This window comes from Hemiscyllium ocellatum, chromosome 47, assembly GCF_020745735.1.
Source record: "Hemiscyllium ocellatum isolate sHemOce1 chromosome 47, sHemOce1.pat.X.cur, whole genome shotgun sequence".
NCBI classification, from domain to species: Eukaryota; Metazoa; Chordata; class Chondrichthyes; order Orectolobiformes; family Hemiscylliidae; genus Hemiscyllium; species Hemiscyllium ocellatum.
The window spans coordinates 5,692,163-5,717,097 of NC_083447.1; the positions used below are offsets into that span (position 1 = coordinate 5,692,163).

Below are 24,935 nucleotides of genomic sequence, written 5' to 3' on the forward strand. Positions count from 1 at the left end.
TGAAAGTGCTGCTCATCTCTGTCCTGAAAGAATGGCTTCCAAATTAATTTGTATTAACCTGGGCAATGGCCCGCTTTGAGTGGCGCCGGCCCCAGACGGTGTGTCTGGTTTGGATGACTTGGTAAATACCTGCGGTTCCCTCTGGGATTGAAGCTGCCTCTACCACACTGTCAGGGCAGAACGTTCCCGATCCTAACCGGAATCACAGAATTGTTGGTGCTGCACAAGGAGACCATTTCAGAGCACTGTACTGACATTTATCTCTCCACTCCAGAGGCTCCCTGCCTCATTCCTGATGAAGGGCTTTTGCCTGAAAGGTTGAATTTCCTGCTCCCCGGATGCTGCCCGACCTGCTGTGCTTTTCCACCCCACTCTAACCTTTCCTATTGTACTGGCACTGACTGTCTGAATGAGCATCATGCCTTAGTGCCATTCTCTTTTACACTATTTCTCCATTTAATTAATCTTCCAATGTCTCACATGAACCGACCTGTTAATAGAGTCATAGAGATGTACAGCATGGAAACAGACCCTTCGGTCCAACCAGTCCATGCCAACCAGGTATCCCAACCCAATCTAGTCCCACCTGCCAGCACCCGGCCTATATCCCTCCAAACCCTTCCTATTCATATACCCATCCAGATACCTTTTAAATGCTGTAATTGTACCAGCCTCCACCACTTCCTCTGGCAGCTCATTCCATACACGCATCACCCTCTGTGTGAAAAAGTTGCCCTTTAGGTCTCTTTTATATCTTTCCTCTCTCACCCTAAACCTATCCCCTCTAGTTCTGGACTTCCCCATCCTAAGGAAAAGACTTTGCCTATTTACCCTATCCATGCCCCTCATGATTTTGTAAACCCTTAATCCTTTATTCTCTTACTTTTAACTCTGAAAGACTTTAATATTAATGTTGACTTTATTTCTTTATTTCTCTACTATTCTATGAAGTAACGCTTAACTTTTTAACTCCCATTTCTCTTACTAACGTTGTACCTAAGTTGTTGTTGTACCTGGGTACCTCTGCATCTAAGCCCTTCCTGAAGAAAGGCTTATGCCCGAAACGCCGAATCTCCTGTTCCTTGGATGCTGCCTGACCTGCTGCGCTTTTCCAGCAACACATTTTCAGCTCTGATCTCCAGCATCTGCAGACCTCACTTTCTACCTCTGCATCTAAGATGGCGCAGTGTTATTCCAGCTAATGTTCTGGCCAAAAGCCGACCTGTCCACTGGGAGGCAGTAGGGAGCTGCCTTCTTGAAATGTCAGGCTTTAATGCAGATGCCCCCAAGGTTTACGTTCTGGGGAGTGTGTGTTTGAATCCCGCCGTGGGACGTGAATTCACATAAAAACAAATCTGGAATAAAAGCTGGGCTCAAGTTGATTGTCACAAAAAAATCCATCCAATGCCCTTTAGGGAAGGGGGGACTCCAACCACTCCACACATAATCCCTCCAGCTCTACACATAACCCGAGATACCTCAGCCAGACCTTTCTGTGGCCAATGAACTACAGATTTCCCAATGAGGCCGATTTAATAACTGGATGTGTGTTTTCAGCCTGCGTTAGGTAGCTACCTGAATTCCCTTTCACTCAGCCAGGCATGCACGGGGAGGAACAACATCAGGGTTATTTCAGGGTCAACGGAGATCAGCTTCTGAAGGGGGTTGAGGCTGGGAGTAGGACCATGAGTCAGCTCATTTCCCAGGATCGCAGTCCTCTTTATAACAGGCAGCAAAATCAATCGTTTCGGCCAGCAGATGGAGAATGCATTTGTTCTGTAATCGTAGTATATTGAGTTCCACGACAACCTCCCTTTCCCGTGGGCTTCCGTGAAAGGATATAGGTTTCTATTTGTCAGTGTCCTGCACAGTTTTCCTAATCCAGGACCACCCCACCTCCCACTTGTCTTGACACCATTTCCCATGATGCTGCTGGAGATACAGGAGTCTCACGGGACGTCAGAGCTCAGGCAGGGTTGATAGAATTCCTCAGGATTCTGTCACTGCTCATGCGGCACTTCCTCAGGTGCTCGGTCCCTCCTGCCGTGTTCGAAACATGGCAACCATTCTACACACAGGAAACTTCCACAAGTAACCATGCAATGTTGGAGGGGTCACCTCGCTATCGGTCCATATTGTCCCGTCCCTGGGCACCAGGGAGAGTTCCTCTGCAGTTTTACTCAAAACGGAGGTCATGAGGATTTCTGAAACCCTGCTACCAGCACCTCAGCATCAGGTTTCTGGCAGCTTTCCAACCCACTACCCCCACTACCTACAGCGACAGGGCAGCAGATACACGGGAACACCACCTCCTGCAGGCTCCCCTCCACTCACCATCCTGACTTGGATGTACATCGCCGCTCCTTCAGTGTCATTCTGTACCTACACTCCCTCAGCACTGACCTCCGACAGTGCAGCACTCCCTCAGCGCCGACCCTCCAACAGTGTAGCACTCCCTCAGCACTGACACTGACTGTCCGATAGTGCGGCACTCCCTCAGCACTGACCCTCTGACAGTGCGGCATTCCCTCAGCACTGACCCTCTGACAGTGCGGCACTCCCTCAGCACTGACCCTCTGACAGTGCGGCATTCCCTCAGCACTGACCCTCTGACAGTGCGGCACTCCCTCAGCACTGACCCTCTGACAGTGCGGCATTCCCTCAGCACCGACCCTCTGACAGTGCAGCACTCCCTCAGCGCCGACCCTCTGACAGTGCAGCACTCCCTCAGCGCCGACCCTCTGACAGTGCAGCACTCCCTCAGCGCCGACCCTCTGACAGTGCAGCACTCCCTCAGCGCCGACCCTCCGACAGTGCAGCACTCCCTCAGCACTGACCCTCCGACAGTGCAGCACTCCCTCAGCGCCGACACTCCGACAGTGCAGCACTCCCTCAGCGCCGACCTTCCAACAGTGCAGCACTCCCTCAGCACTGACCTCCGACAGTGCAGCACTCCCTCAGCGCTGACTCTCCGACAGTGCAGCACTCCCTCAGCGCTGACCCTCCGACAGTGCAGCACTCCCTCAGCACTGACCCTCTGACAGTGCAGCACTACCTCAGCGCCGACCCTCCAACAGTGTAGCACTTCCTCAGCACTGACCCTCTGACAGTGCAGCACTCCCTCAGCACTGACCGTCCGACAGTGCAGCACTCCCTCAGCGCCGACCCTCCAACAGTGCGGCACTCCCTCAGCACTGACCCTCCGACAGTGCAGCACTCCCTCAGCATCGAAACAAACTTGAAAGGAGATCTCAGCTATCTGTAAGAATAATAGGGTAGTTATGGACGGGATTTTAACTTTCCAATCATCGACTGGGACTGCCATAGTGTTAAGGGTTTAGATGGAGAGGAATTTCTTAAGTGTGTACAAGACAATTTTCTGATTCAGTATGTGGATGTACCTACTAGAGAAGGTGCAAAACTTAACCTACTCTTGGGAAATAAGGCAGGGCAGGTGACTGAGGTGTCAGTGGGGAAGCACTTTGGGGCCAGCGACCATAATTCTATTCATTTTAAAATAGTGATGGAAAAGGATAGACCAGATCTAAAAGTTGAAGTTCTAAATTGGAGAAAGGCCAATTTTGACGGTATTAGGCAAGAACTTTCGAAAGCTGATTGGAGGCAGATGTTCGCAGGTAAAGGGACGGCTGGAAAATGGGAAGCCTTCAGAAATGAGATAACAAGAATCCAGAGAAAGTATATTCCTGTCAGGGTGAAAGGGAAGGCTGGTAGGTATAGGGAATGCTGGATGACTAAAGAAATTGAGGGTTTGGTTAAGAAAAAGAAGGAAGCATATGTCAGGTATAGACAGGATAGATCGAGTGAATCCTTAGAAGAGTATAAAGGCAGTAGGAGTATACGTAAGAGGGAAATCAGGAGGGCAAAAAGAGGACATGAGATAGCTTTGGCAAATAGAATTAAAAAGAAACCAAAGGGGTTTTACAAATATATTAAGGACAAAAGGGTAACTAGGAAGAGAATAGGGCCCCTCAAAGATCAGCAAGGCGGCCTTTGTGTGGAGCCACAGAAAATGGGGGAGATACTAAATGAATATTTTGCATCAGTATTTACTGTGGAAAAGATTATGGAGGATATAGACTGTTGGGAAATAGATGGTGACATCTTGCAAAATGTCCAGATTACAGAGGAGGAAGTGCTGGATGTCTTGAAACGTTTAAAAGTGGATAAATCCCCAGGACCTGATCAGGTGTACCCGAGAACTCTGTGGGAAGCTAGAGAAGTGATTGCTGGGCCTCTTGCTGAGAGATTTACATCATCGATAGTCACAGGTGAGGTGCTGGAAGATTGGAGGTTGGCAAACGTGGTGCCACTGTTTAAGAAGGGTGGTAAGGACAAGCCAGGGAACTATAGACCGGTGAGCCTGACCTCGGTGGTGGGCAAGTTGTTGGAGGGAATCCTGAGGGACAGGATGCACATGTATTTGGAAAGGCAAGGACTGATTCAGGTTAGTCAACATGGCTTTGTGCGTGTGAAATCATGTCTCACAAACTTGATTGAGTTTTTTGAAGAAGTAACAAAGAAGATTGAGGAGGGCAGAGCAGTAGATGTGATCTATATGGACCTCAGTAAGGCGTTCGACAAGGTTCCTCATGGGAGACTGATTAGCAAGGTTAGATCTCATGGAATACAGAGAGAACTAACCATTTGGATACAGAATTGGCTCAAAGGTAGAAGACAGAGGGTGGTGGTGGAAGGTTGTTTTTCAGACTGGAGGCCTGTGACTAGTGGAGTGCCACAAGGATCGGTGCTGGGCTCTCTACTTTTTGTCATTTACATAAATGATTTGGAAGTGAGCATAAGAGGTAGAGTTAGTAAGTTTGCAGATGACACCAAAAATTGGAGGTGTAGTAGACAGCGTAGAGGGTTACCACAGATTACAACAGGATCTTGACCAGATGGGCCAATGGGCTGAGAAGTGGCAGATGGAGTTTAATTCAGAGAAATGCGAGGTGCTGCATTTTGGGAAAGCAAATCTTAGCAGGACTTATACACTTAATGGTAAGGTCCTAGGGAGTGTTGCTGAACAAAGTGACCTTGCAGTGCAGGTTCACAGCTTGTTGAAAGTGGAGTCACAGGTAGATAGGATAGTGAAGAAGGCATTTATTATGCTTTCCTTTATGGTGAGAGTATTGAGTACAGGAGTTGGGAGGTCATGCTGCGGCTGTACAGGACATTGGTTAGGCCACTGTTGGAATATTGCATGCAATTCTGGTCTCCTTCCTATTGGAAAGATGTTGTGAAATTTGAAAGGGTTCAGAAAGGATTTACAAGGATGTTGCCAGGGTTGGAGGATCTGAGCTACAGGGAGAGGCTGAACAGGCTGGGGCTGTTTTCCCTGGAGTGTCGGAGGCTGAGGGGTGACCTTATAGAGGTTTACAAAATTATAAGGGGCATGGATAGGATAAATAGACAAAGTCTTTTCCCTGGGGTCGGGGAGTCCAGAACTAGACGGCATAGGTTTAGGGTGAGAGGGGAAAGATATAAAAGAGAGCTAAGAGGAAACTTTTTCACACAGAGGGTGGTACGTGTATGGAATGAGCTGCCAGAGGATGTGGTGGAGGCTGGTACAATTACAAAATTTAAGAGGCATTTGGATGGGTATATGAATAGGAAGGGGTTGGAGAGATATGGGCCGGGTGCTGGCAGGTGGGACTAGATTGGGTTGGGATATCTGGTCGGCATGGACGGTTTGGATGGAAGGGTCTGTTTCCATGCTGTACATCTCTATGACTCTATAACACTGACCCTCCAAACAGTGCGGCACACCCTCAGCATTGACCCTCTGACAGTGCGGCACGCCCTCAGCACTGACCCTCCAACAGTGCGGCACTCCCTCAGCACTGACCCTCCAAACAGTGCGGCACACCCTCAGCACTGACCCTCTGACTGTGCGGTACTCCCTCAGCACTGACCCTCTGACAGTGTGGCGCTCCCTCAGCACTGACCCTCCGACAGTGCGGCACTCCCTCAGCACTGACCCTCTGACAGTGCGGCATTCCCTCAGCGCTGACCCTCTGACAGTGCGGCACTCCCTCAGCACTGACCCTCTGACAGTGCGGCATTCCCTCAGCACTGACCCTCTGACAGTGTGGCATTCCCTCAGCACTGACCCTCTGACAGTGCGGCACTCCCTCAGCACTGACCCTCCGACAGTGCGGCACTCCCTCAGCACTGACCCTCTGACAGTGCGGTGCTCCCTTAGCACTGACCCTCTGACAGTGCGGCACTCCCTCAGCACTGACCCTCTGACAGTGCGGCACTCCCTCAGCACTGACCCTCTGACAGTGCGGCATTCCCTCAGCGCTGACCCTCCAGTGGGACTGGACAGGGCCGAAGGGGTCCCCTGAGGTGACAGAGCTCCACCTTGTGGATAAATTGCACATGGTCAAAAATGACTGCCTAAGAAAATGCTCTAAATCCCTGGAGTGACTCCCTCAACGAGCCCTTTGACCTCCTGAATACATTGATCTGCCGGCGATAACTGGACCGGCTTTAGACAGGGAACTGCAGACCCAGAGCTAATGCAACTCAGGTCATCAGGATTTCTGAACCCCTGCTACCTGCACCTCAGTATCAGGTTTCTGACTCCTTTCCAACCCACTACCCCCACCATCCAGAAGGACAAAGGCAGACCGCGGTTTCTGTTATTCTCTCATGGGAGGTGGGTGTCACTGGCTGGACCAGCATTTATTGCTCATCCCTAACTGCCCCTGGAGAAGGTGGGTCTGGGCTGCCCTCTTGAACTGCTGCAGTCTGTGTGTGACAGGCAGAGCCACGATGCTGCTAGGGACAGCTCCAGGAGTTGGTCTCAGTGACACTGAAAGAATGGTGATATATTTCCAAGTCAGGACAGCGTGGGAGTGGGAGGGGGTCTTGCAGAGGGTGGTGTTCCCATGTATCCGCTGCCCTTGACCTTCTAGATGGAAGTGGTCGTGGGTTTGGAAGGTGCTGCCGAAGGCTCTTTGTGGATCCAGTGTAGAGGCCGGACTGGGAGAGTGGGGGGGGGGAGGTTTCAGGGGTGTGTCGGTCTCAGGAGGTGACAGAGGTCACGAGGATGTGCATGTGTTTGTGAAGAGACTGGCCATACCGAGCATGTGTGTATATGCAATGCCATCTTACCACAGTGCCATCTTATCGCAATGGCATCTTACCGCAACGCCATTTTACTGCAGTGCCACCATACCACAATGCCATCATACTACGGTGCCATCTTAGCGCACTGCCCTCATTCCACGCTGCCAATGTACCCCAGTGCCATTGTACCGCAATGCCATCATAACACAGTGCCATCGTACTGCAGTGCCATTCTACCACGGTGCCAATGTACCCCAGTGCCAATGTATCGCAGTGCCACCTTACTGCAGTGCTATCATACCGCAGTGCCGTTGTACCACAGATGCCATCATACTGCAATGGCATCTTACCACAATGCCATCTTATCGCAATGCCATCATACCGCAGTGCCAATATACCACAGTGCCATTGTACCGTAATGCTATCATACCTCAATGCCATCTTTCACAGTGCCAATGTACCACAGTGCCATTGAACCGCAGTGCCATTGTACAGCAATGCCATCATGCCACAGTAGCATTGTACCGCAGTGTCATCATACTACATTGCCAATGTACCCCTGTGTCATCTTACCGCAGTGCCAGCATATCTCAGTGCCATTGTACCGCAGTGTCATCATTCCACACTGCCAATGTACCCCAGTGCCATTGTACTGCAGTGCCATTGTACCATGGTGCCATTGACCACAGTGCCATCTTACCACAGTGCTGTTGTAGCGTGGTGTCAATGTACCGCAGTGCCAATGTACTGTAGTGCCATCTTACCGTGGTGCCATCTTACCCGACTGCATGGCTGCATCCTCTTGCCCGATCGTATTGGGATACTGCTGACGACTGCCTGGAGTTTGGGTTTCCGTGCCCCCTGTTCCCCTGGCTGGAGACGGCAGCGGTAAAACCAGAGCCTAAATTTGAGAAGAAAAAGCTGGGTTGTTTCTTGTCTCTCTCACTTCTCCCATCTTACCCCTACTCCCCCCTCCCCCCTTCAGTTTGCCGTCTCTCCATCTCCCACCCATCCCCCTCATCGTCCTTACCAACTCAGCTTCTCGCCTCATTCTAATGGGGCTCGTGACAGAGAGAGAGGGGCAGGGGAAGGGTCTAGCCATGTTCTTATTGATCTCCAAAACCTTCCCCCCCACCCACCCGCCCCCCCGGAAGCACCAGAGCATCTTACATGAGGTTACCACTAATAACAATAATGGTGAATATTAATGAATTACTTACACGAGGAATGAAGACAGTTTGGTTTGTAACTCCCTGATTTAACCATGTTCTAAATGTGAGAGCATGCTGGGCTGGTGGGGGTGCTGATGCAGCCTACTATTCAACTATGGAAGCCAACACCACAATGCCCCCTACCTGAAAGGTGCCTTTCGCTATGACAACATGGGTCAGGATTGGAAATTTTCACTTTGCCGACAGAGTGACATGCAGCTGGTGTCCCGGTGACGTCCTCACAGAAATCAGTCAACTCAATCGCAACCAAACCTGGGCGTTGCACCTTCTTATTCTACCTAGCATCTGGGAAAGGCATTCCCCATCTGCCCAGGTTGTCAATTCTTCAGATTAGATTCCCTACAGTGTGGAAACAGGCCCCCCGGCCCATCAAGTCCACACTGACCCTCCGATGAGTAACCAATCCAGACCCATTTCCCTCTGACTAATGCACCTCACACTATGAGCAATTTAGCATGGCCAATTCACCTGACCCGCACATCTTTGGACTGTGGGAGGAAACCGGAGCACCCGGAGGAAACCCACGCAGACATGGGGAGAATGTGCAAACTCCACACAGTCAGTCACCCAATGCTGAGAATCGAACCTGGGACCCTGGCACTGCGAGGCAGCAGTGCTAACCACTGAGCCACCGTGCCGCCCAAAAGCAATCAACAACCCTGACACGGCACTGCTAACATCACTGGCTTACCCACCCCAGCACTACACTTGGTCGGTGTGGGGTTTGAACCCGTGACCTTGGCGTTACTAGCATCACGCTCTAATCATAATAAGCCGGTTGGACTATAACATGGTGTTGGGTGATTTGGACATTGTACACTTCAGTCTCACACCCAAATCTCAACAATGACCAATGGTGACACCAAGTGGGGGCTGGCAACAGGGCTAAATACAAAGAAGCCCCAGTGAGATTTGAACACACGACCTCTGGTTTACTAGACCTGTGCACTAACCGCTGAGCTATGGGGCCTGGCAACAGTTGAATCTCAGAGTGTGGGGATAAAGGGGTCTCTTTCAAGATGGCAGCCGGTGACTAGTGGATCAGCGTTGGGACCACCACTGTCGCGTTATCCATTTACCATCTGGGCGGAGGAACTGAGGGCATTGTCACTAGGTTTGCAGGTGACACAGGAATAGGTGGAGGGACAGGTAGTGTTGAGGAAGTGGCGAGGCTGCAGGAGGACTTGGACAGGTGGGAGAGTGGGCAAAGAAGTGGCAGATGGAGTACAATGTGGGAAAGGGCGAGGTTGTCCACTTTGTAGGAGGCGGTGACTATTTGGTAACTGAGGAAGACCGAAACTCAAAGGAACTCGGGGGTCGTACGTCAGGATTCACTTCAGGATAATATGCATGGTTCCGTTGGCATTTGGGAAGGCGAATGCAATGTGAGCTTTCACTTCGTCAGGGCTGGAGTACAAGAGCAGGGATGAGGTGCTGAGGCTGTATTAAGGCTCTGGTCAGACCGCACTTGGAATATTGTGAGCAGTCTTGGGCCCGGTGCCTATGGAAGGATGTGCTGGAGTTGGAGAGGGTCCAGAAGAGGTTTACAAGAATGACCCCGGGGATGAAGGGCTTGTTGTGATTGAGGACTCTGGGTCTTTACTTGTTGGAGTTTAGAAGGAGAATGGGGTGAGATCCCATTGACCGGGTTGGAATGGACATGGAGAAGATGTTTCCACCACTCAGACCCGAGGGTATAGCCTCAGGGTGAAGGGACAACCCTTTCGAACAGAGATGAGGAGGAATCTCTTCAGCCAGAGGGTGGGGAATCTGTAGAATTCATTCTCGCAGATGACTTTGGAGGCCAAGTTATTCAGTATACTTAAAATGGAGATAGCTAAGTTATTGATCAATAGAGGAATCAATGCTGATGGGGAGAAGGCAGGAGATTGGGGTTGAGAAACTTATCAGCCAAGACTGATTGGTGGGGCGGACTCAATGGGCTGAATGGCCTAATTCTGTTCCAGTATCTTATGGTCTTATAGGATCCATCAATATAGAGTGTCTATAGAGTAGTAGGTAGTTACAGTAACCAAGAGGTTTATTACATGATAGTAATAAACTATATTTGGCGAGACATCATGACTGGGACCTTATGGAGGTGATACAAATCCGTCCGTTCCCTCTGAAAGTTAGAGTAAGACTCCCTGTCTCCACTGTCTGTCACGTGAACATTAACCCCTTCACAGCCATGACCTTATACAATATCGTTGTTTGTCACAGCTAGCTCTGTGTAAATTGGCTGCCACATTTTCTACGTTGCAACATGACTTAATTGACGGGGGACAGCTGTCAGCACACCTATAAATGCAAGCCCTTCATTTACAGCCTTGTAAACCACGCAATAATTCTGGAGACAGATTGTAAAACGTTGGCAGTCTGCGTGTGGACGAGCCAGTCCCAGTGTTAGTATGCACATCCATTTCAAAGCACTGTTTACCAGACTAATGCGCTGCATTCCTGATAGAGCTCACTCCTGTCATAAATCCAAAAGGATTAGTAAAGATTATTTCTAATGGGACTTGGGACTGGTTCAAAACTCACTTAGTCTTCAGTACAGCAACTGCAGCTGGAAGAGAAGGTGCAACCTTTTTAATCACAGTCGGGATTGTCACAGGCTGGGCTGGCATGGTAATCAACTCTGACCTGACCGCTCCACATGAACAGGCTATGGCTCAATGGGAGTACACTGACCTTCACAGTTTTTAGGTTCAATCCCCACTGCAGACTCGACAGTTACAGGAATGCTGTACAGTCAGAAATGCTGTCTGTCTGCAAGACATCTTAAACTAAGGACCTGTGTTTGGACAGAAGAGTTTGATTGTACTGTCTGTGGTTGAGTTCACTGCGGGGTCAATATTTCTCACTAAAACCACAGATTAGCTAATCACAAAAAACTGCACTTTCCAAATTAGGTTTCCAGTAAGATTTAAGTCCCATGAATGCAGAGCTATGATCATCTCTGACAAAAGATAATCCAACCATCACCCTTGACATTCAATGGTGTTAGCATCATCGAGTTCCCCACTTTCAACATGCTGGGAGTTACCATTGACCAGAAACTGAACTGGACTCCCCATCTAAAATATAAGGAGGTCCCTCAGGCAGCACCTTCCAAATCCATGACCCCTTCCATCTAGAAGGACAAGGGCAGCAGATACGTGGGAACACCACCCCCTGCAAGTTCCCCTCACCATCCCAACTTGGAAATATATCAGCTTTCATTCAGTGTCCCTGGGTCAGATTCCTGGAATTGCCTCCCTCAGGGCATTGTGGGTCAACCCACAGCACACGGACTGCAGTGGATCAAGCAGGCAGCTCACCCCCCCACCTTCTCAAGGGGCAATTAGGGATGGGGCAATAAGTGTTGGCCCAGCCAATGACATAAATGCAAGCTCTTTACTCTATCCTAGAAGGTCAGTTGGAAACGACAGCTCACTGGGCTGTTTCTACAACCTTTCATGGGATGTGGGCATCGTCAAGGGGACGACAATGCTGTGGGTCTGGAGTCACACACAGGTCAGAAGGAATTTCCTTCCTGACAGCACATTGGTGAACCAGATGGGCATTATTCCAACAAAAAAAAAAGACAACTGCAAGGGAGAACCAGTGTATTTGGAACTTCACGCAGCTTTTGATAAAATCCCTCATAAGAGTCAATGGGCAAAACTAAAGCACGTGAGGATTAGTGGGTAATATTGTGTAGAGTTCTGGTCACCACACCAGCAGAAGGATGTGGATGCTTTGGAGAGGGTACTGAAAAGGTTTACCGGGACGTTGCCTGGTATGAGGGATTTTGGCTGTGAGGAAAGGTTGGATAGACTGGGTTTATTCTCACTGGAACGCAGGAGGCTGAGGGTTGACCCGTTAGACATTTCTAAGATTGTGAATGACATGGATAGAATGGAAAGTATGAGGCTTTTCTCCCCCAGAGTGGAGAGATCAATTATCAGGGGGACACAGGTTTAAGGTGCAAGGAGCTAAGTGTTTTACACAAAGGGTGGTGAGTGCCTGGAAGTGGTGGAAGCAGACATAACAGCAGCATTCAAGAAGCACCTAGACAAATACATGGACAGGAAGGGAATAGAGGCATATGGCGCCTGTAAGTGAAGACAGTTGCAGTATGGAAGGGTCGGAGGGCCGAAGGGCCTGTTCCTGTGCTGTATTGTTCTTTGTATGTATTGGCATGGATTAAGAATCAGTTGACAGACAGGAAATAGAATGAGAATAAATGTGTCTTCCTCTGTATGGCAGGCTGTGACATGGGGCGGCATGGTGGCTCAGCGGTTAGCACTGCTGCCTCACAGCGCCAGGGACCCGGGTTCGATTCCAGCCTCGGGTGACTGTCTGGGTGGAGTCTGCACATTCTCCCTGCGTCTGTGTGGGTTTCCTCCCACAGTCCACGGATGTGCAGGTGAGGGTGGATTGGCCATGGGAAATTGTCCAGGGATGTGTAGGTTATATGGATTAGCCACAGGAGTTGCAGGAGTAAGGTAAGAGGATGGGATGTTTAATGGGCCGAATGGCCCACTTCTACACTGCAGTGATTCTGTGATTCCAGAGGCGAACTGCTTGGGCACTGGCTATCCATGGGATATACAAATGACCTGATTAAAGGAACCAACTGCAATGCTTCCCAAGTTGGCTGATGGCAGAGAATGCTGTGCAAACGTGTGAAGGGGATGTGAAAAGACTTCAAGTCGAGTGAGTGGGCAGACACATGGCAGATGCAGCACACTGCGAATAAATGTGACGTTCTTCAGTTGGAGTGATAATCAGACAGCAAGAGCATTATTTAAACTGTAATGTATTTAGAAGTGTGGATGTACAATGGGATCTAGGATGTTTGTGTGCACCAGTTAGTGGAAGCAGACAGGCAGATGTAGCAAGCAATTCTGAAAGTATGTTCACTTTCATTGCAAGAGGATCTGAGCTAAAAAAAAATGAAAGGCAGCTTTTGGTATGCTTTCCTTTATCGGTCAGAGTATTGAGTCCAGGAGTTGGGAGGTCACCTTGCGGTTGTACAGGACATTGGTTAGGGAACTTTTGGAATACTGTGTGCAATTCTGGTCTCCCTGCTGTAGGGAGGATGTTGTGAAACTTGAAAGGATTCAGAAATGATTTACAAGGATGTTGCCAGGGTTGGAGGGTATGGGCTATAGGGAGACTGGGGCTGTTTTCCCTGGAGTTTCGGAGGCTGAGGGATGACCTTATAGAGGTTTATAAAATCATGAGGGGAATGGATAGGGTGTGCAGACAAGGTCTTTTCCCCAGGAAAGGGGGAGTCTGAAACTGGGGGGCATAGGTTTAGGGCGAGAAGGGAAAGATTTAAAAAGGACCTAAGAGGAAACATTTTCATACAGTGGTACGTGTATGGAATGAGCTGCCTGGGGAAGTGGTGGGGGCTGGTACAATTGCAACATTTAAAAGGCATCTGGATGGATATATGAATAGGAAGGGTTTGGAGGGATATGCGCCGGATGCTGGCAGGTGGGACTAGATTGGATTGGGATATCTGGTCAGCATGGACGAGTTGGACCGAAGGGTCTGTTTCCGTGCTGTATGACTCTATGATTTTATTGCGTCTTGAGACAAGTGAGTTCTAAAGACACACCATCCTTTTCATACTTCTGTGATAAATGGGCGAAGCCTAATTTTGAAATGGTGACCTCCCTCTGCACCCTCGTCACTCCTAAATTCTCCCATAGGAGGAGACAGTCTCTCCACCCCCTGCCCCCAGTCAATTCCCCTCAGGATCTGACACGTCACCTTTTCCTGTGTTTTTCTACACTCCAGTGGATATAAACCCAGCCTGTCTAACCTTTCCCAATCCAATCCAGTCCAGGTATTTGTCTGTTAAACCTTCTCTGAGTGATGTAAATGTGATGTGGGGGGTGATGGTGCACTGCTAACGTCACTGGGCAGGCGCCCCAGAAACTCAGCTTAATGTTGTGAGTTCGAATCCCACTGCGGCAAATCATAGGACCCCTGCAATGTGGAAGCAGGCCATTCGGCCCATCAAGGCCACACCGACCCACCGAAGAGCACCCCACTACCCTATCCCTGCATCTGCCATGGCTAACGGTGGCACGGTGGCACAGTGGTTAGCACTGCTGCCTCACAGCGCCAGGGACCTGGGTTCAATTCCCGCCTCAGGCGACTGACTGTGTGGAGTTTGCACGTTCTCCCCGTGTCTGCGTGGGTTTCCTCCGGGTGCTCTGGTTTCCTCCCACAGTCCAAAGATGTGCGGGTCAGGTGAATTGGCCATGCTAAATTGCCCGTAGTGTTAGGTAAGGGGTATATGTAGGGGTATGGGTGGATTGCGCTTCGGCGGGTCGGTGTGGACTTGTTGGGCCGAAGGGCCTGTTTCCACACTGTAAGTAATCTAATCTAATCTAACCCACCTGGCCTGCACATCCCTGGACACTAGGGGGTGATTTAGCATGGCCATTCCACCTTAACCTGCACATCTTTGGACTGTGGGAGGAACAGGAGCACCCAGAGGAAACCCACGCAGACACGGGAAGAATGTGCAAACTCCACACAGACAGTCACCCGAGGCTGGAATCGAACCCGGGTCCCTGGCGCTGTGAGGCAGCAGTGCTAACCACTGTGTCACTGTACAGCCCATAATGGTGAAATTTAATGAAAATCTGGCATCTAAAAAAAGACTGAGCTGTTGGAATCACTGTCAATGGTGTTAAAAACCTGACTGATTTGCTAATGTCATTGTAAGGAAGTGAAATCTGCACCTGGCCTGGCCTATATGTGACTCCAGACCCACGGCATTGTGGCTGACAATAAATGCTGGCTTGGGGGGGGGGGTGTGGAGGTGATGGTATGGTGGTAACCCGCACCAATCAACCCCACCTCCCCGTGGTCGAACATTTCAACTCCCCCTCCCACTCTGCCGAGGACATGCAGGTCCTGGGCCTCCTCCATCACCACTCCCTCACCACCTGGCGCCTGGAGGAAGAATGCCTCATCTTCTGCCTCGGGATCCTCCAACCCCAGGGCATCAATGTGGACTTCACCAGGTCTGTACCGCCTGCCAACAAGATCATGGGCTGACCTGTATCTTAATTCAACTCACATTTGGAGAATGCTGGAGAAACTCAGCAGGTCTGAATTCACCAGTTTCCTCATTTCCCCTCCCCCCACCTCACCCCAGTTCCAACCTTCCAGCTCAGCACCGTCCTCATGATCTGTCCCACTTGTCAATCTTCCTTCCCACCCATCCACTCCACTCTCCTCTGACCTATCACCTTCACCCCCACCTCCATCCACCTATTGCACTCTCAGCCACCTTTCCCCCCAACCCCACCCCCCTCCCATTTATCCTGAGGCTCCCAGCCTCATTCCTGATGAAGGGCTCTGATCCGAAACGTCAATTCTCCTGCTCCTCGGATGCTGCCTTTCCTGCTTTTCCAGCAACACTCTAATCTAGACTATTAATCCAGAGAGTCGAGAGTGTGGTGCTGGAAAAGCACAGCAGGTCAGGCAACATCCGAGGAGCAGGAGAATCAATGCTTTGGGCAAAAGCCCTTCATCAGGAATATTAATCCAGAGAGCCAGGCAATGCTGTGGGGACCTGAGCTCAAATCCCACCAGGGTGGATGGTAAATCGATTTAAACAGAAAACAATTTGGAATTAAGAGATAACCGTGTGTCAGTTGTGAAAAAGAAAGTCACCATCTGCTGCTGCCTCACAGCGCCAGAGACCCGGGTTCAATTCCCGTCTCAGGCGACTGACTGTGTGGAGTTTGCACATTCTCCCCGTGCCTGCGTGGGTTTCCTCCGGGTGCTCCGGTTACCTCCCACAATCCAAAGATGTGCGGGTCAGGTGAATTGGCCATGCTAAATTGCCCATAGTTTTAGGTAAGGGGTAAATGTAGGGGTATGGGTGGGTTGCGCTTCGGCGGGGCGGTGTGGACTTGTTGGGCTGAAGGGCCTGTTTCCACACTGTAATCTAATCTAATCTAATCATCTGGATCATAAATGGGGGGCAGGGGAAGGTGCCATCCTTACCTGGTCTGGCGTACATGTAACTCCAGACCCACAGCAACGTTGATTCTTAATCTAAACCCATCCCTTGAATGAATAAATACAAATTGTTAAAAAGTCTCCACGAAATCATCTGTGGACAGAGAAAAAAAAAGAGAGAACAGGTGCTGAAAAATGCAGTCTCCAGCAAACTGCAAATCTCCGTGGCACTGCAAGGGGTTTCTGTGTGATTCCACGTGCCTACTTCTCCAGATGCCACTTGGCGTTGGGTACTTGAAGCAGAACAAAAGACAGCAGGGGAGTGAGCAGGAGTCCTGTCGATATGTCCATGACAGCAATGACACAGGCTCTATCCCTCCATAGCCCACCTGTCCCAACATTTGGTGATGTATTTGTCATCGAAGCTGTTAGTGTTTGTAAAAATACAAAAAACAAACTGCACCTGTCTGCATCTCAGAACATCTCACAGCCAGCTAAGCGCTTTTTATTTTGCAAATGTGGTCACTCAAATAGTCGAAATAGAGTCTGAGAGATGCACAGCACAGAAACAGACCCTTCGGTCCAACCCGTCCATGCCAACTAGATATCCCAACACCCAATCTAGTCCCACCATATCTCTCCAAACCCTTCCTATTCATATACCCATCCAGATGCCTTTTAAATGCCTCCACCACTTCCTCTGGCAGCTCTTTCCATCATTTGTCGCTCATTCCAAATGACACCCCCATCATTCTCAGCCTCTGCTTTCCAATCTCTCCACGCCTCCTCACCTCCCTCTCTCCCTACCTCCGGAGCCATGGAGATCTCACCCCGATTCCCATCACCCCACCGCAGGTCCTGAAACTATCCCGGGGTTTCTGGGCTGCAGATGCCGGGAGTGAGAGTCAATAGATGTGGAGCTGGAAGAATACAACAGGTCAGACAGCATCTGAGGGGCAGGAGGGTCAACACTGCCAGCTGAAACATCGACATTCCTGCTCCTTGGATGCTGTCAGACCTGCTGTGCTCTTCCAGCTCCACATCCACAGTAGAACCTCAATTATCGGAACATCAATTATCCGAATTTTGGATTATCTGAACAAGATCTCAAGGTCCTGTAAGAATGGCATTAGGCAACTCAGTATTTGGTTATGGGGTAAACAGCATTATGGTGTGCATTGCTGGATAACCAGGAAATGTTCGAAGAAGTGGCACTCATAAATTACCGCTTATCTCTGGTTATCCAAACGATCGATTATCTGAATAAAATACTGTTTCATTCAGATAATCGATCGTTTGGATAATCAATCGTTCGGATAATCGAGGTTCTAATGCACTGAATTCAGCAAACCCCCAACCTGGAATAAGCTCCTTTTGTATCCCCCTTTCCCAAATGGGAAAGTAGTAGTTTATCTGCAGGCTTATCCGAAACCCCTGAGGGGGGGATGCAGTCTGATTACTGGGCTGTGGACATTGACTGTGACGTGCATTTGGATGGTGCCTTTGAGTCACTCCCAAGCTACTTCAGAGCAATGCTGAATTGTCAATGATTCGGATGTGCACACAGGAGGTATGGTTTGTAAGATTTTTGATGATACCAACATTCAAGGTGTACTGGACAGCCAAGAAGATTACCTCAGAGCACAATGGGGACGTTCATCAGATGGGCCAATGGGTTGAGGGGTGGCAGACGGAGATAGATGTGAGGTGTTGCATTTTGAAAAGGTAAATCAGGGCAGGACCTACGCACATGATGGTAAAGTCCTGGTGAGTGTTGCCAAACTAAGAGTTCAGGCTCATAGTTCCTTGAAAGTGGAGTCGCAGGTAGACAGGATAGTGAAGAGTGTCTTTGGTATACTTGCCTTTATTGGTCAGTGAGATATCATGTTGTGGCTGTGTTGGACATTGGTTGGGCCATTGCAGCATTCAGTTCTGGGCTCCCTGCCACAGGATGGATGTTAAATGTGAAAAGGTACAGATTACATTTACAAGGATGTTGCCGGGCTGGAGGGTTTGAGCTGGAGGGAGAGTGTGAAGAGACTGGGGCTGTTTTCCCTGGAGTGTTGGAGGCTGAGGGGAGACCTTATAAAGGTTTATAAAATCATGAGGGGAATGGATAGGGTGAACAGACAAGGTCTTTTCCCCAGAGTGGGGAGAGTCTAAAACTACAGAGCACTGGTTTAGGGTGAGACGGAAAAGATATTAAAGAGACCTAAGGGGCAACTTTTTCTTGCAGAGGGTGGTATGTGTATGGAATGAGCTGCCAGAGGAAGTGGTGGAGGCTGGTACAATTGCAGCATTTAAGAGGCATCTGGATGGGTATATGAATAGGAAGGGTTTGGAGGGATATGGGCCAAATGCTGGCAAATGGGATTAGATTGGGTTAGGATATCTAGTCGGCATGGACGGGTTGGACTGAAGGGTCTGTTTCCGTGCTGTACATCTCTATGACTCTATGAAAACTTGACAGTGTGCCACGGAAGGAGACTTTGAAAAGTGTCTGTAAGGTGGAAGGCCTAGGGAGGGAATCCCAGAGTTAGGAGCCTAGGCTGATGAAGGTAATGGTGCAGTGATTAAAATCAGAGGAAGCTTCGAAGGCCAGAATCGGGGGTGGGGGGGAGGGGGGAGGGCTCGGGGAGCCGAGGTGGGGAGGGAGACAAGGCCACAGAACGATTTGAAAGTGAAGAGTGAGGATTTTACAAGGGAGGTGTTGTCAGACTGGGACCCAAACTGAGTCTGGCAGTGCTGAATGAATTGGACCTTTGGAGTGAATTCGGAGACAGGAGGTACGTGTGTATCAGTGTTTAGAGGCAGGATAAACGACAACGAGAAATCCAGGCGAGACAGTAAAATATTAAAACTATTAAATCTACTGTGACCTCGCTCACAGTCATCTGTCATTTTATAACTGACTGAGAGAGAGGCAACACTGCCACCTCTGAGCACGTTCAAGATTGCTGACCAGAGGACATTGCTATTAGGCACATTTTCTAACCAACTGTTTTTGTGTACCTCTGGAGCAGGGGGGCTTGCGGGCTCAGGGGCTGGACATTTCCACTGTACCACAGAGGTCTGTACCTCAGCAAAGTATTGCTCCAAGTCTCACCTTCCAATAGATTGGGGTTTTGTGTCTGTGGGAGAGAGTCCGTCAGTGTGCCTCTGTGTGTGTGTGTCTGTCTGTCTGTCGGTGTATTGTGTCTGTCTGTGTGCGTGTGTGTCTGTGTGTTGGTGTATTATGTCTGTGCGTGTGTATGTGTTTGTGTCTATGCATATGTGTGTCGCTGTGTGTCTGTGTGTTGGTGCATTGTGTCTGTGTGTGTGTGTCTGTGTGTTATGTCTGTGTGTGTGTGTCTGTGTGTTGGTGTATTGTGTCTGTATGTATGTGTGTCTGTGTGTTGGTGTATTGTGTCTGTATGTGTCTGTGTGTGTGTCTGTGTCTTGGTGTATTGTGTCTGAATGTGTGTGTGTGTCTGTGTCTGTGTTTGTGTGTCTGTGTGTTGGTGTATTATGTCTGAATGTGTGTGTCTGTGTGTTGGTGTATTGTGTCTGTATGTGTGTATGTGTCTGTGTGTTCGTGTATTATCTCTGTGTATATATGTTTGTGTCTATGCGTATGTGTGTCTCTGTGTATGTCTGTGTGTGTCTGTATGTATATTATGTCTGTGTATGTGTGTGTCTGTGTGTATATTATGTCTGTGTGTCTGTGTGTATATTGTGTCTGTATGTTTGTGTATCTATCAGTATGTGTGTATGTGTGGTTGTGTGTATGCGTTTGTATCTGTCTGTGTGTATATTGTGTTTGTGTGTGTGTCTATGAATGTCTATTGTGTTTGTGTGTGTGTATATATGTCTGTGAGTATGTGTCTATGTGTCTGTTATGTGTGTGTGAGTATGTGTGTGTATATGTCTATGAGTATGTGTGTGTATATATGTTTGTGTCTATGCGTATGTGTGTCTCTGTGTATGTCTGTGTGTGTCTGTGTGTATATTATGTCTGTGTGTGTGTGTATATTGTGTCTGTATGTTTGTGTGTCTGTCAGTATGTGTGTATGTGTGATTGTGTGTATGCGTTTGTGTCTGTGTCTGTGTGTATATTGTGTCTGTGTGTGTATATATGTCTATGAGTATGTGTCTATGTGTCTGTTATGTGTGTGTGTGAGTATGTGTGTGTATATGTCTATGAGTATGTGTGGAGAAAGTGAGGTCTGCAGATGCTGGAGATCAGAGCTGAAAATGCGCAGCAGGTCAGGCAGCTTCCAAGGAGCAGGAGATTCGACATTTCGGGCATAAGCCCTTCTTCAGGAATATGTGTGTGTGTATGTATGTGTGTGTATATGTCTGAGTATGTGTCTGTGTATATGTCAATGAATATGTGTCTGTGTGTGAGTGTGTGTGTATGTCTATGAGTATGTGCCTGTGTGTGTGTGTCTGTGTGTGTATATATGTCAATGAGTATGTATCTGTGTGCGTGAGTGTATATGTCTATGAGTATGTGTCTGTGTGTGTATGTCTATGAGTATGTGTCTATGTGTGTGTGTATATGTCTATGAGTATGTGTGTGTGCGCGTGCATGTGTGTGTGTGCATGTGTATATGTCTATGAGTATGTGTCTGTCTGTGTGTGTATATGTCTATGAGTATATGTGTGCACGTGCGTGTGGAAATGTCTGTGAGTATGTGTGTGTGTGTGTATATGTCTATGAGTATGTGTGTGTGTGTATATGTCTGTGAGTATATGTGTGAGTGTGTGTGTGCGTGTGAGTGTGTGTGTGTGAGTGTGTGTATGTCTATGAGTATGTGTGTGAGAGTGTGTGTGTGTAGTTTAGGGAGGAGGGAAGAGAGGGGCTAATTAGACCAAGCCAGATAACTATAGCTGAAACCTGTTGCTGCTTTGGGGAGGCTGCAGAAGTGAGACAGGGGAGTTTAACTGGGGCAGTAGTGCCCAGTGTTTTCAGCTCACTTACACGGATTTAAGGGGAACGGCAATTGGACTCAAGGTCGCCTTGTTTTACCCCCAGGGAGTCAAGTCTGACTGAGGTGGAAATAGAGAGCTGTAGTGGGGGGAATGAGGAAACCAACCCCAACTCCCAAACAATGAGCAGGCTTGATTCTCATTCTGAAAATTCATCCTCATTTTGAAATGAATAAAATCCTCTGTCCACATTTGGGAATGGAAATTACTCATGTAAAAACAACTGGTCCTCTTCCAGCTGGTGTTACAGTGCCTCCTCTTGCTAAGAGGTTGTAATTACAGGTTTAGATTGGCAATCCTCATTAGACACACATAGGTGGGAATTTGTAAAGGGAACAATTATAATGGGAAGCATTTGACAAACACAGAGTGCCATGCTGGAGACTGGAGGTAGACTGTGTTGTGAGTTACTCTCATGGTCACTTTTCTCTGCCTTTACCCTATCCAAAGGTTCATCCTCGTTACAATATTGCACTGAATATGTTCTGATCCAAACCACTGTTCTTCCTTATGAACCTGATCGTGTCAGCTTTTAACTCTGCAAGGCACTACAGTTGAACCCAATTCACAGAAATGCTGTCACACAGGAGGCCATTCAGCCCATTATGCCTGGGCTGACTCCGAGTATGAGCAATTTACCAGGTGGTAGCATCCTGTTCCTTTTCCGATCGCAATCCAATTCTCTCTCTCTTGGAAGGGTCATTTGAACTTGCTTTCCCTGCACTTTCTTTTTAAAGAATCATCGAATCCTTACAGTGTGGGAACAGACCATTCAGTCCAAACGGAACCTCAAAAGAATATCCCACCCAGACTCGGACTCCTACACTGTCACCCTGCATTGCTCACAGCCAACCCACCCAAACCTGCACACTCTGGTAAATTCAGCACAGCCAACCCACCCAAACCTGCACGCTCTGGTAAATTCAGCACAGCCAACCCACCCAAACCTGCACGCTCTGGTAAATTCAGCACAGCCAACCCACCCAAACCTGCACGCTCTGGTAAATTCAGCACAGCCAACCCACCCAAACCTGCACGCTCTGGTAAATTTAGCACAGCCAACCCACCCAAACCTGCACGCTCTGGTAAATTCAGCACAGCCAACCCACCCAAACCTGCACGCTCTGGTAAATTTAGCACAGCCAACCCACCCAAACCTGCACGCTCTGGTAAATTCAGCACAGCCAACCCACCCAAACCTGCACGCTCTGGTAAATTCAGCACAGCCAACCCACCCAAACCTGCACGCTCTGGTAAATTCAGCACAGCCAACCCACCCAAACCTGCACGCTCTGGTAAATTCAGCACAGCCAACCCACCCAAACCTGCACACTCTGGTAAAGTTAGCACAGCCAACCCACCCAAACCTGCACGCTCTGGTAAATTCAGCACAGCCAACCCACCCAAACCTGCACGCTCTGGTAAATTCAGCACAGCCAACCCACCCAAACCTGCACACTCTGGTAAATTCAGCACAGCCAACCCACCCAAACCTGCACGCTCTGGTAAATTCAGCACAGCCAACCCACCCAAACCTGCACACTCTGGTAAATTCAGCACAGCCAACCCACCCAAACCTGCACGCTCTGGTAAAGTTAGCACAGCCAACCCACCTAACCTTCACATCTTTGGAAGGAAACCCACACAGACATGGAGAGAACACGCAAACTCTAGACAGACAGTCAGTCACCCGAGGGTGGAATCAAACCTAGGTCCCCAGCACTATGGAACAGTGCTAACCACCGAGCTAGATGGATGTGGGTGCTGCAGGTTAGAGTCAAGATTAGAGTGGTGCTGGAAAAGCACAGCAGGTCGGGCAGCATCTGAGGAGCAGGAGAATCGATGTTTCGGGCAAAAGCCCTTCATCGGGAATTCCCGATGAATGGCTTTTGCCCGAAACGTTGATTCTCCTGCTCCTCGGATGCTGCCTGACCTGCTGTGCTTTTCCAGCACCACTCTAACCTTGACTCCAACCATTGAGCCACCGTGCTTTTAGGGTTGGACACTCTGGAATCCTCACCACTCACTGATCAAAAACACTCCTCCCCACGTCAGCCTTTCGGATTTGGTCAATGACCTTAAATCTCCTTCTCGATGGCTCCTATCGCCGATATGAATTTTCCAAAGAAAGTCACAGGCTTGGGTTCCGAGGCAGTGCTCAGGAGCAGAAATCCCAGCCGGTCTTGGCTCATCTCCTCTCGGAATCTCTCACACACACAGCAGCAGGGGCTCCCACTGAGAACGTGACTGGGATCTCAGGTGACCCCGGCTGTTTCTTTCTGGATTAGTGGTGCTGGAAGAGCACAGCAGTTCAGGCAGCACCCAACGAGCAGCGAAATCGACGTTTCGGCCAAAAGCCCTTCATCTGCTGCTGCCTCACAGCGCCAGAGACCCGGGTTCAATTCCCGTCTCAGGCGACTGACTGTGTGGAGTTTGCACGTTCTCCCCGAGTCTGCGTGGGTTTCCTCCGGGTGCTCCGGTTTCCTCCCACAGTCACAAAGATGTGCGGGTCAGGTGAATTGGCCATGCTCAATTGCCCGTAGTGTTAGGTAAGGGATAAATGTAGGGGTATGGGTGGGTTGTGCTTCGGCGGGTCAGTGTGGACTTGTTGGGCCGAAGGGCCTGTTTCCATACTGTAAGTGATCTAATCTGAACTGCTGTGCTCTTCCAGCAACACTGATCCAGAATCTGGTTTCCAGCATCTGCAGTCATTGTTTTTACCCGGCTGTTTCTTTCCCGTTCCTGACACAAAGGATTATTTCGGGAAACTTTTACCAATTTCCCCCTTATCCTCCTGGTGACCTAAATGCAGACAGACCAGGGATAAGAAGGGAGGCCTTATAGCCTCCTGAATCTCCCACAGTCCATGCACTGAGTTCCTCAGGAGAGCATGCCCTCCCTATTCTTCAGACTGATTACAGTAAATAGGCAAAGACCATCAAAGGTCAATCTGTGGACAAGACGTTGATTGAAAACAGTCTCCAGTGAACCGTGCGTCATCAGAAAAGGATGTCAGATAGAATTACACAGAATTGCATTGCACAGAATCAGATCGTGTGAATCCTCAGGAGGAAGTGGTGGCAGAGAGTAATGCCACCGGACTAATTACCCAGATGTGCAGTTTTCAAACAACAACATGGGGAGGCACTTTCTCCCCCGTGATCTTAAACTTCAACACACATCGCTAAAATACATGTCACCGATCACTTAGACTATTGTTACTCTCTGTTTTAACACACGGAAGGGTGACAGCTACACAGGGAGCTACACGGAGAGTCAGGCAGTGTGGGAAACAGACCCTTCTCTCAACCCAGTCCATGTAAGTACACAAAGAGCATGTGCGAGGCTGAGGGGTGACCTTTTAGAGGTTTATAAAATCATGAGGGGCGTGGATAGGGTGAATAGACTCTCCCTGGGGTGGGGAGTCCAGAACTAGAGGGCATAGGTTTAGGGTGAGAGGGGAAAAATTTTAAAAGGATCTAGATTAGAGTAGATTACTTACAGTGTGGAAACAGGCCCTTCGGCCCAACAAGCCCACACCGACCCGCCGAAGCGCAACCCACCCATACCCTACATTTACCCCTTACCTAAGACTACGGGCAATTTAGCATGGCCAATTCACCTGACCCGCACATCTTTGTGACTGTGGGAGGA

General features: G+C 49.2%; 1 protein-coding gene across 1 annotated transcript in view; it reads right to left on the reverse strand.

The window, feature by feature from the left end:
- Positions 1 to 24,935, reverse strand: part of numbl (NUMB like endocytic adaptor protein) — a 168,751-nt gene that overhangs the window by 143,262 nt on the left and 554 nt on the right. The window contains exon 2 of the mRNA XM_060856143.1: positions 7,876 to 7,996. Within this exon, the coding sequence (XP_060712126.1) occupies positions 7,876 to 7,996 (121 nt within the window). The remainder of the gene's footprint in view (positions 1 to 7,875; positions 7,997 to 24,935) is intronic.